Source organism: Humulus lupulus, chromosome 1 (assembly GCF_963169125.1).
Source record: "Humulus lupulus chromosome 1, drHumLupu1.1, whole genome shotgun sequence".
Lineage (NCBI taxonomy): Eukaryota > Viridiplantae > Streptophyta > Magnoliopsida > Rosales > Cannabaceae > Humulus > Humulus lupulus.
Genome location: NC_084793.1, coordinates 111,102,928 through 111,120,902, shown reverse-complemented (window position 1 = coordinate 111,120,902; position 17,975 = coordinate 111,102,928). Strand labels below are relative to the sequence as shown.

The window sequence follows — 17,975 nt, the reverse complement described above, 5'->3', positions numbered from 1 at the left end:
TATTCTTGTCTTGGAGTAAGTCAAGGGGTATTTAGAGCATTACCGGGTTATTGGGTAATGGGAATAAATATTTGGTGATAAATTGGGATTTAGTAAGATCAGGGGGAAATTCTGGAGGTTTTGACTATTTTGTCCCCGGGGGTGTTTTTGGGACCCTGAGTGTTAGCATTTGGTTGAGGATACTTAAGCTTGAAGTAACCTTTTAAAGGAATAAAAGAATGTTATGTACGTTCTCTCTCCCTTAAAGTTCCATTTTCGTCTCCTGATCGCATTTTCGAAGGTAACTTGAGTTCTATGACTCGGATTCAAGCGAGGATCGAGGCATAGCAATCCTAGGAAAGATTAGAAGCTTATTAGCCAGAGGATTTAGTTGGAAACAACTCAATTGGAGGCAATTCAAGATTTAAGTTTTAAGTTTTTAAAAGTTTTTAAGCTTGAATTGGATTTTTTGTTTTGATGTGTATTTGGGTGATTTGAGACTTGGGTATTATGGGTTTTCGATCATGGGAATGTTTGGGAACTTTGACTTTGGGATTTGGAGATGTTTGGATAGGATTTTGGAAGGTTTTAAAGGTGGAAAAACGAGGAAAAGTGGTTGGTGCGAGGTTGGGCCGCGGCCCTAGCTTGAAGAAGGTAGAGGAGGCTCTGCCAGTGGGGCTGGCCACGGCATGGTCCATGTAGGGCCGCGGCCCTTAAGGAAAAAAAATGGAAAATGAGAGATTTTGTGATGGGAACTTAACTCTAGGGGCATGGGATCAATCCTACTACCTAGTTGAGTGGGATTCGATTTTCCGGAGGCTTGGGTTTGGTTTGGACGTAATTATTTACTCATTTTGATGAGGTTTAATATTATGGTTGTGATTAGGTTATCACTAGAAACTTGGAATCAGGGTCGTGCTTGTGGCTCGTTTATTGGAAACCTGTGCTTGGACCAAAGGTAAGAAAACTGAATCATGTGTATATGTGACATGCATGGCTATTCTTGATGCATGTTGGTTGATTATTAAACGTGACATGCATGGATATTATTGGTGCATGTGTTGGATTGTTAAATATAATACATATGATGCATGATAAACATGTGATTAGGACATGCTTTATATACTGAGTATGATATCGTTCGGAGCTTGAGCCTCTATGTTCGTGCATGATCCTAATTGTACTAGTACTTGTTAAGTAAGCATGCTGAATACCTTGTATATGAATATTGGACATGTAATATATGTTTGGTGGCATGGCTTACTTGTGTATGGGACTAACTTATTAGTCAGATTCGGCAACGGTGTTAGATCCATCTGTGAAGCTGTGATTTATTAGTCAAGTTCACAATGAGTTGAACACTGGTTGTGTTTTACTGACCTAAGAGTCAGAAATGGCATAGCGTTATGAACACCGAGCCAAATGAAGATTAGATCTAATCGATATCAGCATTGAATGACTCATATGGGGTATTAATGCTGGACTGACCGGAAGGTCGATGAAAATTATTAGCGCTTGGCTAGTCTAAGACTAGTTACTCAGAGCCAGGGCATACGGCCCTCGTGACTGTTTGTCACATGGCTAGGGAACGCTGTTCCATAGTTATGACTCTAGGGTCAGGGGGAAGGTTATGTTTGTGAATAATCACCATGCACCTATCCTGTGAAATGCTCACTTATTTGTTAAGCCCTGGTGATCCTATCATCACATGGCTAAAGGGTGTTGTCCCCATATTAGTGACTTTTGAGGTAGTCACCTATTTGTTTGGACTATTGGTCCTGAATAATTAATTCAATCACTGTTGATATTATATCATGTTATATTGTGTTTTCTTGCTGGGCTTCGGCTCACGGGTGCTATGTGGTGTAGGTAAAGGAAAAAGAAAGCTGGACCATCCTTGAGTTGGAGAGCTTAGGTGATGACGTGTACATATGCAGCTGCTCGTCCGCCTTGGCCGAGGTTTAAAGAGGAACTAGGGTTATACCCTGTTTTGCCACATAGAACGGCCTGTTGTAAATATTTTCTTGTAGTAGACTCTGAAATTATAATTTTGGGATCCCAACATATATATATTAAACGTTCTAATGAAACGTTATATCTTAATCAAAAAAATTTAATCCCTAAACTACTAATCATACCTAGTTACACGATTTTGGCCAAATGACTCGATTGGCGAGTTTAGCACTGTTTACAATGCACATCGTAACGATCCCTGGAGTTTAGGGCGTTACACATTGGTATCAGAGCGAGCCAAGGTTTATGGTTCCTGAAGACAAGGTGGGCATGTACACTCATCACTGAAGGTAGCTTCACTCTGGGGATGGTAACTATTTTTGTAGTTATGTGCATAGCTGGTTAAATAGAATGTAAATGCTTTACCTGCACATTGTATTAGGGTGCATGAGATTCTGTTAGAGCTTGGCTCTTGACTATATGATTATATGCTCCGTGAATATATATATATATATATGATTTTGATCATATGATTTCCTGCTCTATGAATCTATCTAGATGTGATATTTGCATGCTGGAGTTGGAGGCATGGTATGAGTAATGGAAGAGCAGGGATTATGAATAATGTATGAATACCATGGGCATGTTTTTAGTACTACAAGGGGTTAATGATTGTGGTGTGGCAAGATTTATCCCGTGGGGGAAAGCCCTTGATATGCTTATTATGATTAATGGGTCAAGTTATTGACTACAGATTTAATCAGCAGGTTTATATTCAAGATAGATAATGAGGCCTGGTGGTGGTTATACAGGGGCTGGGAGTTACAGCCAGGGTATCAGTTCTTCATCTTCACCAATGAATTTTCAGCAGATGCTTACAGATTTGCAATCAAGATTGCAGAGGCATGAGGAAGAGATTAGGTATTTGAAGCAACAGCGGAGTCTGTTGGGGAGCACCTTTTCCTCTGCTATGCTAGGAGTGGCATCGGCTTTAGCTCAGCCTAGGGTTGAGAATATATGGGAATTTCTCTGTGGAAGATTCCTGAAGTATTACCCTCTAGTCTTCGAGAGAGACCTAGATCCATTCAGAGCTGAGCAATGGATGGGCATTATCAGTTCCATTCTTGATAGTATGGGACTGGTGGGTCACGATAGGGTGATCTGTGCTACATGTGTACTGCGGGAGGATGCCCGGACGTGGTGGAAGGTAGTGTCCCAAACACGAGACACAACTGTGATGGATTGGAAAGAATTCAGGCAGCTGTTCAACAAGAGGTATTATTGTGATGTGGCCAAGACCGTTAAGATGAATGAGTTTCTGAATCTTATTCAAGGTAATGCATCGGTGACCGAGTATGTCACTAAATTTGATGGGTTGTCCAAGTTTTCCTTTGACATCGTACCCATAGATGTAGCTCGGAAGGAAAAGTTTATTCAGGGGCTGAAACTTGAAATAGCTCAGGGCATTAGAGTTGCCCCAGTGCATGAAGTCTCTACCTTTGTTCAGATGGTAGGGAAGGCTCTTGCTGTTGAGAGTGCAGGACATCAGATTTGGCAGCAGAGTGCTGGAGATCATGGGGCTCAGATAGTGGTATCTCAACTTATTGGAGCAAGTAAAAAGGAAAGCCGGAAGAAATATCCAGTATGCGCTTAGTGCCAGAGGCATCAACTTGGTGTATGTCGAGCAAGGGCATGTTTCTCATGTAGGATGTTTAGACATCGTAAGAAGAATTGCCCAAGGCTAAGAGAGCTTGAGCAAAGGAGGATAGACAGCTCGATTTCAACTCGAGTGTTTATTCCAGGGCAATCAGAGTCTGAGATCGAGACTAGTTCCTCGGGGGTGACAGGTCAGTTTTCTAGTTCTGAGTTTTGAGTTATGTTGTCTGGCTTTGGTGCCATGCTATTTCTTTGTTAGTATATATAGAGAAGGGTATAAAGATGGTGTATATCGATCACATGGTTATGCTGTGATGGGAATGTAATATGGTATTGGCAACTTAAGAGATGAGTTGTGTTATGGAAAGGACTCATCAGTGATCTTGATAAAGCTGGTTATGACAGGCTTTGGTTTGATCCAGGGTATGGATTGGTTAAGTAATTAAAGAGCAATCTTTAATGGCAAGGAAAGTATAGTAACTCTTGGGCTTGAGAGCGGAAATCCTTGTGTTAGTCGGTTTGGTACATGGTTCTTTATGTTTATGATACCTATAGTGAGAGCTAGAGTTTTGTTGCAGGGAGGTGCATGGAACTCTTAGCTAGCGTGGTGGATTCCACTTGGATTGTGTCAGTGAGATCGGGACAGACTGGATTAGTCTGTGGGTTTTGAATGTGTTTCCCATGTGGTTTGTCAAGGTTTCCTTTATATGTAAGGAAACTATAGTGGTGATTGGATTAGTGCCAGAAATAGAATCAGATGTAAACACTGTTTTGAGTGGCTCAGCGGAGTTATAAGAATAAAAGGGGTTTAGTTGCTGAATAAGATGGAATTCTTTAAGGTGGATCTTGGATCTGGTTAGGTCCAGTTAGAGATTAGAGAGAGGAAATTATATAAAGGATTGTGTTGGTATCAGATTAGAGCACTGCAAGTGCTGAATATGTCTTGCGAATTGGTATAGTGCCAAGTGTTTGTGAATCAGATGAACAGAGCATTCAAAGGTTTATTTGAATGGGATTTGTGATTGTCTTGGACAATGACTTGTGGTATTTTCTCTGTGGAGATTTTCCAAGGTTAAGGAACGCCTTAGGGGCAACAGTGTCCTTGGGTGGTAAGGATATTACAGGTGCCTTGGGAAAGAGTTCGGAGTCTTCTTAAAAAAGTAATTGCCTAAGCAATATGTTGGTTAAAGGATCTGACCAGAACTAGAGCAGAGTCTCTGGTGGGCCAGGTGGCCAGTGTTTTGTTTGAGATTATTATTTTGGAAAGGATAAAAATGAGAGATGACTAAGTGAACCACAGATAGGAAAGATTGAGTGGGAAGTCTTAGCTGGATTAGCTAAGAGTTGTGCAGTATCAGATATGAATTTATTATGGTATAAGGGTCGGATTTGGAATCCGATGAACATTGAGATTAATTGGGAGATTCTAGATGAATCTCATGCTATTCTTTTATTCTCTTCATTCAGGCATCGTGGAAAGGTAACAGGATATGAAAGCTTTATAGTGATGGCCTGAGATGAAGAGGGATGCGTGTAAAGTTCTTAACTTGTTAGCAGGTCAAGACAGAGTATCAGGAATTAGCAAGGCCATTACAGCCTTTGAGTATTTCATAATGTGAAAAAGAAAGCACCGTGATGAGTTTTGCAGTGGGATTCCTAGGTTGATGGATCAGCGTAAGTTAGCATTGAGTCATTGTGGACTGGTAGGCCAAGTGAGTTCATTTTATCAGCAAGGATAAGTAAATGGTACAGTTGATCGGTATTCAAATCTTTTGCGAGAAGGATAAAGCGCCTTTATGAAACTCAAGGTCTATCTTATCAGATGAAGACTCTATTGCGACTTCCAGGTTTGGAAGGGTTAAGAAGGCAATGAGTATAGATGGAATTCAGTACAGATTATTACTCTCAGACTGGTGGTAAATCAGAGAGAAAGGGTTATCCAATTATTATTGGAGGAACATCTTATAAGATGAATACGTTAATGTATATCTGGATCCTGAGGTGGTTCAGGGGATTAATGAGATTGCTGGAGATTGAAGCTTGGTTGCTCATTTCTCAGAATAAATGAAAAAAAAAGTTTTATTGAATTAAAAAGCAGGAATGTGGAATTCCAGGTAGAATAATATATCTTCTTTAGAGTATCACCATGGAAAAAGGGTGAGGAATTAAGGCAAGTTAAGCCCTAGTTCATTTCGGCAGTTGAATCCTGGATAGGTCTGGATAGGTTGATTCTGGATCAGTTATATCTTAGCACTGGCAGTTGTATACAGTGAGTTATGTACTTCCATGCAGTGGACATGGGTTAAAGGAACTTATGAGTTGAGTTATGAGAATCTGAAGGTTGAGGTTAAGTATTCCGGTAAGGAATAGCCAGTTCAGATTGTGACATAAGTAATAAGGTTATAAAGAACATAATATACCTTGGGTTAAGGTAATGCTATAGAGATCGTGAGGTTGAGAAAGCAACCCGGAGAATTTCAAATTGGAGTTAATTGTGCGGAATTCTTATTTCGGGCTGTTCAAATAAATTTCGTGGACAAAATTTCTAAAAGGAGGGGATAGTTGTAATGCCCCAAACTTCTTAATAAGGTTTAGGACCTTGATTAGGAGGCCGGGAGGGCCATAATTGTTTTATTATGTTATTAAATGATAATATGCATGTTTGGGTGTATTAAATATGCATGTGAACCCATTTCTGAGTAATTGGGTGATTTTCATAGTTTGGCCATTTCGGGCATATTTGGCATATATGTGATATGTGTGTGGTGCTTTATTATTATTTGGTTATGCCAGGATTACCCAGCACAGAAGATCTTAGGAGGTAAGCTAGTGGGAAAGTCACAACGGGATTTATTCTTGACTTGGAGTAAGTCAAGGGGTATTTAGAGCATTATCGAGTTATTGGGTAATGGGAATAAATATTTGGTGATAAATTGGGAGTTAGTAAGATCAGGGGGAAATTCTTGACGTTTTGACTATTTTGTCCCCGGGGGTGTTTTTGGGACCCCGAGTGTTAGGATTTGGTTGAGGCTACTTAATCTTGAAGTAACCTTCTAAAGGAATAAAAGAACGTTCTGTACGTTCTCTCTCCCTTACAGTTCCATTTTCGTCTCCCGATCGCATTTTCGAAGGTAACTTGAGTTCTATGACTCGGATTCAAGCGAGGATCGAGGCGTAGCGATCCTAGGAAAGATTAGAAATTTATTAGCCGGAGGATTTGGTTGGAAACAACTCAATTGGAGGTAATTCAAGATTTAAGTTTTAAGTTTTTAAAAGTTTTTAAGCTTGAATTGGATTTTGTGTTTTGATGTGTTTTTAGGTGATTTAAGACTTGGATTTTATGGGAATGTTTGGGAACTTTGACTTTGGGATTTGGAGATGTTTGGATAGGTTTTTGGAAGGTTTTAAAAGTGGAAAAACGAGGAAAAGAGGCTGGTGTGAGGTTGGGCCGCGACCCTAGCTTGAAGAAGGTGGAGGAGGCTCTGCCAGGGGGGCGGGCCGCAGCATGGTCCATGTAGGGTCGCGGCCCTTAAGGAAAAAAAATGGAAAATGTGAGTTATTGTGATGAGAACTTAACTCTAGGGGCCTGGGATCGATCCCACTACCTAGTTGAGTGGGATTCGATGTCCCAAAGGCTTGGGTTGGGTTTGGAAGTAATTATTTACTCATTTTGATGAGGTTTTATATTATGGTTGTGACTAGGTAATCACTAGAAACTTGGAATCAGGGTCGTGCTTGTGGCTCATTTATTGGTAACCTGTGCTTGGACCAAAGGTAAGAAAACTGCACCCTGTGTATATGTGACATGCATGGCTATTCTTGATGCATGTTGGTTGATTATTAAACATGACATGCATGGCTATTATTGGTGCATGTTGGATAGGGACTTGCTTTATATACTGAGTATGATATCATTCGGAGCTTGAGCCTCTATGTTCGTGCATGATCCTAATTGTACTAGTACTTGTTAAGTAAGCATACTGAATACCTTGTATATGAATATTGGACATGTAATATATGTTTGGTGGCATGGCTTACTTGTTTATGGCACTAACTTATTAGTCAGATTCGACAACGGTGTTAGATCCATCTGTGAAGCTGTGATTTATTAGTCAATTTCACAATGAGTTGAACACTGGTCGTGTTTTACTGACCTAAGAGTCAGAAATGGCATAGCATTATGAACGCCGAGCCAAATGAAGATTAGATCTAATCGATATCAGCATTGAATGACTCATATGGGGTATTAATGCTAGACCGACCGGAAGGTCGATGAAAATTATAAGCGCTTGGCTAGTCTAAGACTAGTTACTCAGAGCCAGGGCATACGGCCCCGGTGACTGTTTGTCACATGGCTAGGGAACGCTGTTCCATAGTTATGACTCTAGGGTCAGGGGGAAGGTTTTGTTGTTGACTAATCACCATGCACCTATCCTGTGAAAGCTGGTGAAATGCTCACTTATTTGTTAAGCCCTGGTGATCCTATCATCACATGGCTAATGGGTGCTGTCCCCGTATTAGTGACTTTTGCGATAGTCACCTATTTGTTTGGATTGTTGGTCCTGAATAATTAATACAATCACTGTTGATATTATATCATGTTATATTGTGTTTTCTTGCTGGGCTTTGGCTCACGGGTGCTATGTGGTGTAGGTAAAAGAAAAAGAAAGCTGGACCATCCTTGAGTTGGAGAGCTTAGGTGATGATGTGTACATATGCAGCTGCTTGTCCGCCACAGCCGAGGTTTAAAGAGGAACTAGGGTTAAACCCTGTTTTGCCGCATAGAATGGCCTGTTGTAAATATTTTCTTGTAGTAGACTCTGAAATTATAATTTTGGGATCCCAACATATATATATTAAACGTTCTAATGAAACGTTATATCTTAACCAAAAAATTTAATCCTTGAACCGCTAATCATACCTAGTTACACGATTTTGGCCAAATGAATCGATTTGCGTGTTTAGCACTGTTTACAAGGCACACCGTAACGGTCCCTAGTGTTTACGGCGTTACTAAAGTAACGCCTTTCGGTTTGAAAAATGCTGGTGCGACTAGTCAACCACATGTTTAAGGAGCTAATCAGGGAAAACATGGAGGTATACGTCGACGACATGCTGGTTAAGTCGAAGAAGGCAGAAGGGCATATAGAGGATTTGTAGGGTGCTTCAACGTATTGAACAAATATCAAATGAAGCTGAATCCCTTCAAATGCTCCTTCGGAGTAGGATCAGGGAAGTTCTTGGGATTTATTGTTAACTCGAGAGGAATTGAATCCAATCCCGAGAAGATCAAAGCCCTGATCGATATGAAATCGCCAGCAAAGACTAAGGATGATCAAAGTTTGATCGAAAGAATTTTCGCTATCAGTAGATTTATTTCGAAATCAACGGACAAGTGCATTCCATTTTTTAATCTACTTAGAGGCAACAAAAAATTTGAATGGACAGAGGAATGCGAGCAGGCATTCCAAGCATTGAAGACTCATATGGCGCAACCACCCGTTCTATCAAAGCCGGCCGATGAAGAAACTTTGTTTGTCTACTTGGCGATTACAGAGTAAGAGAAGAAGAAGAAGTAAGAGAAGAAGAAGGCGTATAGAATGTCGTTTATTATGTAAGCAAAAGGCCAATTGGAGCGGAGCAGCGGTACCCACTTATTGAAAAGTTAACCTATTTCTTAATTTTGGCCTCTAGGAAGCTGCGACCTTACTTTCAAGCTCACCCAATCACAGTTTTGACTGACCAGCCTCTATGACAAGTTCTGCAAAAGCTAGAGGCTGCGGGAAGATTGTTGAAATGGGCAGTCAAACTTGGGCAGTTCGATATCTCTTACTTACCGCGAGCAGCGATAAAAGGGCAAGCCCTGGCTGACTTAATTGTAGAGTTCACTGAACTTACAGATAGCGAGCAGACCAAAGAGCCTGAAAAGCCTGAGTCTCAAAACTAACCTCCCTCACGGAAGTTATTTATAGATGGCTCTTCCAATGAGCATCATGCACGGGAAAGGGTGATCCTGATTGCGCCTGAAGGGCATCAATTTCACTACGAAATCAGGTTTGACTTCACTGCTTACAACAACGAGGCTGAGTATGAAGCGTTGCTCGCTGGGTTACAATTAGTCAGGGACATGAATATAAAGATACTTGACATCTATAGTGACTCTCGGCTGGTGGTAAATCAAGTCATGGGAGAGTACCAAGCCCGAGGTTTAAAGATGGTTGCCTATTTAAACAAAACAAAGGATCTATTAGAACAGTTTGACAAGTACATCCTTCAGCAGGTACCTTGCCTCCAGAATTCAAATGCTGATGCTTTGGCCAAGCTAGCAAGTGAGAAAGATGCTAATACTCTAAACATAGTGCCAGTTAAACGACTATATGTGCAAAGCATCCAAGCAGAGGAGACCACTTTGGTGATCCGGGTGGCGGATACATGGATGGCACCATACGTAGAGTATCTGACGAAAGGCGTGTTACCAACGGACAGAAACAAAGTTAGGACCCTTCACCGACAAGCTGCTAGGTATATCCTAGTTGATGGAATCTTGTACCGAAGGGGATACTCGATGCCACTCCTAAGATGTGTTTCGAAAAAGAAAGCCAAATAATTGATGAAAGAGGTACACGAAGGCTTTTGCGGGGACCACGTTGGGGGGCAAAGCTTGTTAATAAAGATCCTGAGGCAAGGGTATTTCTGGCCAATAATGAATGAAGACTCGATGGAATTTGTACGGAGGTGTGACAAGTGCCAGAGATTCTCAAAAATCTTGCAAGCAGCCCCTAATGAACTGAAATAGATGCAAAGTCTGTGGCCGTTTGCAATATGGGGTATAGATTTCATCGGGTCTTTACCCACAGGAAAAGGCGGTGTCAAGTATGTTGTGGTTGCTGTCAATTATTTCACTAAATTGACCGAAGTCGAGCCACTCGCAACCATAAAGACCAAGAAGGTGTTGGATTTTGTGGTCAAAAACATCGTTTGTCGCTATGGATTGCCAAGGAAAATCGTCTCAGATAATGGCACACAGTTTGATAGTGATTTATTCACGGGCATTTGCGAACAGCATGGGATTATCAAGAGCTTTTCTTCAGTCGCTCATCCCCACGCAAATGGACAAGTCAAAGTAGTTAATAAAACGGGAAAGGATACCCTGAAGAAAAGACTGGAAGAAGCTAAAGGTGCATGGCCAGAGCAATTGCCTGAAGTCCTTGGGTCGTATAGAACTTTTCATCGAACAGCAACAGGCCATACTCCATTCTCTTTGGCTTATGGGTATGAGGCTATGTTGCCTGTTGAGTTAAATCCACCCTCACATCGCAGAATAACGTACGATCAAGGCTCTAACATCCAACTATTGATGTAATCCATGGACTTGATCAATGAGAAACATGAACAAGCACAACTCCAAGTAACTGCGTACCAGCAAAAAGTCGCCCGGTATTTCAACTCTAAAGTACGTGAAAGAAAATTCAACGTCAGAGATTTAGTACTTCGAAGAGTTTTCCTAAATACCCGCGACCAGGCTGCTAGAGTACTCGGACCTAATTGGGAGGACCATACAAGATTGAAGAAGTCCTCCATCCAAGCACGTACAAACTTGCTCGCTTAAATGGAGATCTCATTCCTCGCTATTGGAAAGGAGAACACCTGCGCAAGTGTTATCAATAAACAATTCTTCTTAAAGAATTTGCTTGTATTAATTTTAGTTTTTACAAGTTATGAAAAAGGGTTGGTCATTTTATGTGACTAATTGCTTATAAGTGTAAGATCTTGTTGATCACTCGTACAGACACGTTTTCTCCATTTATTATGAAAAATATAAGGTACTGTGCGCAGCCAGTCATTCTTGCCAATTATTGTATTTATTACAAGTATTTTCTCACTACGTGTGTTGTTTTGATGTATTATCGTTTTAATTATTTTGCTCCGAGCATTAATGTTCGAACAGGTTCTGGTCAAGGCAAGTGACTAAGGACCTAAAGCTCCTCAATCACTTGGGGGGCATATAAGGCATCTAGTAAGCAAAGCATATCGAAAGATATGTAAACACATGAGCAAAATTAGTGAAAGCATGCTGAGGTACTTAGAGTATTTTTCAAAAAAAATTATTTTGTTAAATCAATCCAAAGTACTATGCTAAGTTCGGTCATGCGAACAAATGTTATAATAAAATGAAAATATTATAATATCTTAAGGAAACCTTTTACACCGCAAGCAGTTACTGCTCGAATGTAATTTTTCAAATTAAAAGTACAAGGTGCCCGTGCAGCCATAAAATTTTAACTAGAAAATTAAAGTGTCTTTACATCACGATCCATAAGTCGTGTAATTAAAAGATAGAATGGAAAAAGACTAAGAGGCTGGAGGGTCTTGAGGACCATCCTGGTCAACAGCTGCACCGGCTTTATTGTCTGCACCATCTATCCCAGTTTCCAGGGAGATCTCTGGGGAAGCAGGAACTTTAGCCCTCTCTTCTTCCTCCAGGCAAATGGCACACTAGGACATTAGAGTCCGCCTTAAGCGATCTAACAGGTAGCTGAAGTCGGCCTTCCGGTTGTGCTTCCAAAACTCGTAGAAGCAAAGATGGGTGGCTTCCTTGTACTTCTCCAAGTTCTTGGCTTCAAGTTCCTCTAGCTCCTTCACGCGCTTTTCCAGCTCCTCCGTCTCCTGCATGCTCGCAGTCAAATCGAGCTCGAGCTGTTTGGATCGTTGATAGTTGAGTTTGGCGCTTTCCCTGAATTTTTCTTTATCTTCATTGGATTTCTTCAGGGCGTCCCGACTCTACAGCAGCTCCTCGATCAAAGTGGAGCTTTCCTCGACCAGTGCCTCATTCTGCTTGGTCAGCTCATTGTTCTTCTCGGGCAAGTTGGCATTCTTCCCCTCAAGCACTTTTGTAGCCTCAGCAAGCCTGGTGTCAAAGTTTTTGGTCTGGGATACCATTGCACCCACACGGCTCCAGCCAGTGGTCATGGTCAGCAATCCCTACAATCAGATGAAAAAAGTAAGGCAATAGCAAAAAATCAAAAGAAAAATATTCAGCATTAGAAAGTAACTTACGCTGACTATCTCATTTAGCCCTCGATTGAGTATCTGGTCAGTCTCCATGGACATGGTGCCGTCAACAGCCTCTTGACTATGTTTGTGTTTGGAGAGCTTGTATATTCTCTCCCTCGCTGAGCTGACCATGGAGCTGGACAGGGAGCCTTCGGGATGAGGGGGCAGAGTGTGGTGTGTTCGGATGGTAGGGTCCTGAGGTGTGGGGTGCTGGTCGACAAGTGTTGGAGGAGTGGTATTCTGGTCGACTGGAGACGTTGAGACCAGCTGCTCGAGTGGAGATGGAGGTGGCGTGTTTTCCTTTGAAGGAACAGTGGCTGGAGGGTCCTCAGCTTAGGCCTTCATTGAGGCAGTTTTACTACTCTCCCCTCGAGTCTTCTTGCTGTCTTTCTTCCAGCATGAGGAAGCATCAACAGCCTTGTAATGTTCGAATACATCTTCAGATGACATGTCTGCACAAAAGGAAACAAAACGAGCAATGAGACAAGATATATAGATGGAACTAAAAATGAAAGTAAAGAGATTATAAGTAAAGTACCCATGCTACAACTACTGGTCGCTACATTACTTACTGAACTACTTACTACTTGGAAGAAATCTGAACTTAATTTTGGAATCTACTTATAGTTGCTGTCCCCATCAAATAAGTTACAGGGAATTGGCAAACTATCTAAGAGCAAGAGATCAGTACCGTTCTCATCTAAAGATTCGTCGATGGGAGCGGGAGGTTCGGTGGCTTTCCTTTTTCCCTTTCCCAGTGGGGCGGGGGGAGCGGTAGCTCGTGGGATGCTAGAGGGTTCCCTAATTGTCACTCCAGCCATCCTCCTCCTTTGAGGTTATGGCACGTCTGGGTGCTGTTCAGGAATCTCCTCGCCAGTGGCACTTCCCACTGTTGACTCCCTCACATCCTGGTGAGGTGCCAAAAGCCTGACCAGCCTAAGGTTAGCCTCTGTGACTAAATGCTTCATTGTCTTCTCCACGTCAGTCATACTAGCCAAGAGGGCTGATCGGATTTCCATGTCTGGTGTGGGAGCTGGTCGGAACCATGGGCCTGAAAGGCACAAAAAACCTAAGGGAAATGTAGGAAAAATTAGAGAAAAATAAATGACCAGGGGTGTTAAAGTTTTACCTCCTTGGGTGAAGGCTAGGTTGTGGGCAACCATGTCCGTAGTTAGGAAGTACTCAAGGTGGTACCTCCCCACATTGGAAATAAAAGTTGTGTCACTCAGGAAAGTACGGGACGTTTCCTGGTGACGGAAGTGGAAGAACCCTCTGTTTTCCTTATTGGGGTTGGATTTTAGGTTGAACAGATAGTAGACCTCGTGTGGTGTGGGGACAGGCCATTTCTTATGGCTATAAAGGATATAGAGTGCCAAAAGAATTCTATATCCATTAGGGGTTATTTGAAAAGGATCGACCCCAAAATAGTTGGCCACTCCTTGGAATAAAGGATGAAGAGGCAGGATAGCTCCTGCCTCGATGTGATATCTCAACCAAGCGCTGAAGACACCTCCAGGAAAATTCACCCGTTGGTCTTTGGTGGGTTGGACTAGGGTTACCCCAGGAAGTTCGTATTTTTTAATATCATTCGCAATCATCCTAACTGTTACTCGGCTAGAAGGGGCGACGTACCATTCAACATCTGGTTGAATGGCATTTCAAAGTTGAGCGTGGGTTTGGATTCTAGGGTCGGGGATATTTCTTTCTCGACCACTGGTCGAGGGAATTTCAGCTCAAGGAGCAGGCTGATTTGAAGGATTCGAAGGCTTCTTTTTCTGGGCTTTAGTTTTTTCTCGACCCGTATTTTGGAGGAGGGTCGATGGAGTGTTTGAAGTGGCTCGAGAAAAGGGAATTTCGGGTATTAGTAACGACGGTTGCTCCTTGTCCTCGAGCAATTTAGCTAGCAAGTCATCGTCGATGGGTCTCTCACCTCCCCACGGATCTTGCATGAAAAGCTGCGAACAGAAAAGGAGAAGATGAGAACTTAAAGCTTAAAAGCTTGTGTTGAGAGTTGGAATAGCGTTGCTCGCGTATAAAAATTAAGTTTTTATACGGCCAGCAACATTCTAGCAAAAACACTAAGTCTCTTACGAGCAGTTTGAGAAACAGATTAAAAAGAGGAAGTAAAAAGATTTTTAGAGAAAACTTTTTCAACTCCGAGAGGGCAGGAAAAACCCAGTTTTTCAACTAGTTTAAAAATCAAAATTTTACTTCGATTTTACGTCTTAAATCTACGATCTCGAATAACAAAACTGACTCCTAACTCCTATATAACACTATTTCACTTCCCTATCAAGCATCGATCAATATGCCCATTACCACCAAGATAGTTTCAGTCAAGAACTCAGATACAAAACGAATGAAAAACATCTTTGCATGACAACTTAAACAACTGAAAGGTTTGTAAAACTTACTAGGATGAAAGGTTGATTATGAACACAGAAAAGTTTGAGCATTTGAACGAAGATTCCATGGATCAACGATGAAAGCTCCTGGGATTTCTAAGCTCTGGAGGTTAAAGTTCTTTGGTGTTCTTGAAAAGGAGATGATGAGTGAAAAGTGAACAGTTAAAAGGTGAATTAGGGCTATTATTCATAATGACTGTGACACTATAAAAGAGGTAATGATAAATTACTGTTTTGAAAGTGTGGGGAACGGTAATAGCCGTCAAACAAGTTTTTGGGAAACCGAAAAGTCCTGATTGGACATGATTGGTTGTTTTTTTCGAAGAGGCATGACGACTCTGACAGGTTTCATGGGGCATACGAAAGGTCACACACCTAAGTTTACTTTATGCTGGTCGAAGTAAAGTAAACTTGGGGGGCAAATATTTACAAAAAAACTATTGCTTATGACGGGGCAGGTATTTTTCACACGTGGATGACACGTGGCAGAATTGAAATGAGGCGGTGATGTTCGGTTATTGACCATCTACACATCGCTTCGTCAGGCTTAACTATTAGATACAACCAGGCTGGTCGTATAATTTGATTTATTTCCTTCTAAGATTGTAATCCTATAATAATTACATTGATTATTTCCTCTTTATTACCTTGATACGCAGTTATTAAGGAAAGTTAAGGCCCATTGGCCCATGTAACCCTCCTTGAGCCTATAAATATGCATGAAATAGCTCAAGGAAGGGACTTTTGGATCTTTGAATCTTTTTCCTGAATATTGAGAGAGAGAGCTATAGTGCGATTATCCATCGTTTTATTTTAATTCTTTCAAGGTTTGTGAAACTCAAGAACCCTAGTTCTTTGATCACGGCGTTGGCATTCAATATTAATAATATCACTAAGTGGACGTAGGTCATTACCATTCTTTGGGGCCGAACCACTATAAATCGTTGGTGTTTTCTTCTTTTCTATTAGATTAAATTTTTATTTTTCGTCTCATTTCCTGTCGTATATTTGACTCCGTGTCGTTGGCCAAATCGAGGGTCTACAGTATTTACATCAAGTAATATTTGATAGAAATTGTTCTTTTGTGCTGTTCAAATCAGAAAGCTAATAGCCCAAAAGATAGCATTGTGTTAAACCATCAAAAAACGCAAAAGAGAAACAATAAGCTAAGAGATGAACGAAGAGAAAATTCCACTGCCAAACAGAGTGTCCGCTATCGCTGAATTCCAAGACCACTGACAATAGAGGTACAAAACTAAAAATTAGCTTATAGGAAAAAAAAACAAAAATAGAATAGAGCTTCTTCTATTTTTGTAAGCAATTAGTAGATTGCTGCAAACAAGGTTCAAAAATAGATCCCCACTTTTTAATTATCTTTCAGTCCAATACAAAATAGCAAATCAAACTCATAGACACGCTTCAACCATTATCAAATATTTTCATAAAACTAGAAGGCATCACGTATCAGATTAAAAATTGAGAACATAGAAATAGCCTCTCTCACCATTATCAACTATTTTCATAAATCTAGAAGGACCATATACAATGTCTATTTCTCTCTCTCATATAAAGCTACCAAGCCATATCTAAGATATCTTCATAGCTCATGAGTATGAGAAGTTGGTGTACTTATTAATTGTTAATCATATAATGAAACGTTATCTCTCTATATAAAGATAACAAATTAAATTTTTTTTTTGTTTTTTTTTTGTTAACTAACAGAAATTATAAAACTATTTAAACAAAAAGAAAAAAAATTTTGCTAAAAAACAACAATGTCTATCATATAAACACTTTAATACATAAAGATATATCATAAGGTTCCGCTAATAAATAAATACGAAAAAGGTAACATTGACTCATACAAAGTAGCAATTTTATATCGTACATCTTAGCTAAGCACATCTTTCATGATTTATGCTACGCAGTTCTTATATTAAAAACTTCATAAATGAATAAATGACTTATACATACAACAAATAGGCTATTTGTATCACAATACTAGGAACATCAATATGATGTACAACAAATACAAAGAACCAAGTAATGGGGAAAAAATTGTAGATTCTTTGAGAAAGAATTGCAGCGGTAGCAATTCAACAGAATTTTCTATTCAGAAAAAAAGGTGAAATTATTTACATCTAGTAAACAGTTGATGACAATAAACATTAGTAAATGATCAATTTGACTTCGAAAAATTAAGAGGTGTAAACCAACCTCATGAAAGAAATCTGGGGATTCATCTTTCCAAATGCAGTTTTGACAAAATCATCTTCCTTGAAGGAAAATGTGGCATCAAGCTTTTCTTCTCCTTCCAATGTTCCTTAAATTTGACCAAAACTCACAAAAATGAGCATCTTCTTTTTTCTTACTAAGAAGTTACTTCACAAATAGTGATCAAAACAAAACTAATGTCAAATGAGATTAAAAAAAGGTTTAGTTTACAAATTAAATTGTATATATATATGTCATATATTGTGTGGCCAAATAGTGAGACAAAAGCAAAGCCTCCTCAACACAAGAGAAATTAAACAATTAAAGGATTTTCTTAGAAAATATGAAACCAAGCAATTATACATTCTCATGTAACTTATTCCCAAATCCAATCAAACAAATTAGTTAAAAAAGAAGAAAAAAGAACTAACCTTTGAAGACCTTCGCATTCTTCAAATCAATAGTATAACAGACCTCACCGATCCCAATTTTCTGTAAACCCAACGACAAATTATCAAAAATTAGGTCACAAACCCAAATCAAAATTCCCATTTTTTAAAAAATAAAATAAAATAAAAATTAAGATAAGGCCTTGGGTGCGAGATTAAACTGGTAAACGAGATTAACTTTCTTGCAAAGCTTTTTACCCTCTTCGGTTTCGAAGTGCTGCTTCATCGAACAAAGTCTCCGCCTTGAACTGACCGGTAGCCATTT

The 17,975-nt window shown here is 40.2% G+C and overlaps 1 protein-coding gene across 1 annotated transcript; it reads right to left on the bottom strand.

Moving 5' to 3' along the window:
- Positions 1 to 12,975: 12,975 nt before the first annotated feature.
- On the bottom strand, positions 12,976 to 17,957 carry LOC133819732 (sterol carrier protein 2-like). Its single transcript, XM_062253053.1, has 4 exons — positions 17,853 to 17,957; positions 17,693 to 17,753; positions 17,265 to 17,370; positions 12,976 to 13,144 (listed from the first exon to the last, which is right to left on the bottom strand). Exons 1-4 carry the CDS (start codon positions 17,934 to 17,936, stop codon positions 12,976 to 12,978), a joined length of 420 nt encoding a protein of 139 aa, XP_062109037.1. The 5' UTR covers positions 17,937 to 17,957.
- Between the last annotated feature and the right edge of the window lie 18 nt (positions 17,958 to 17,975).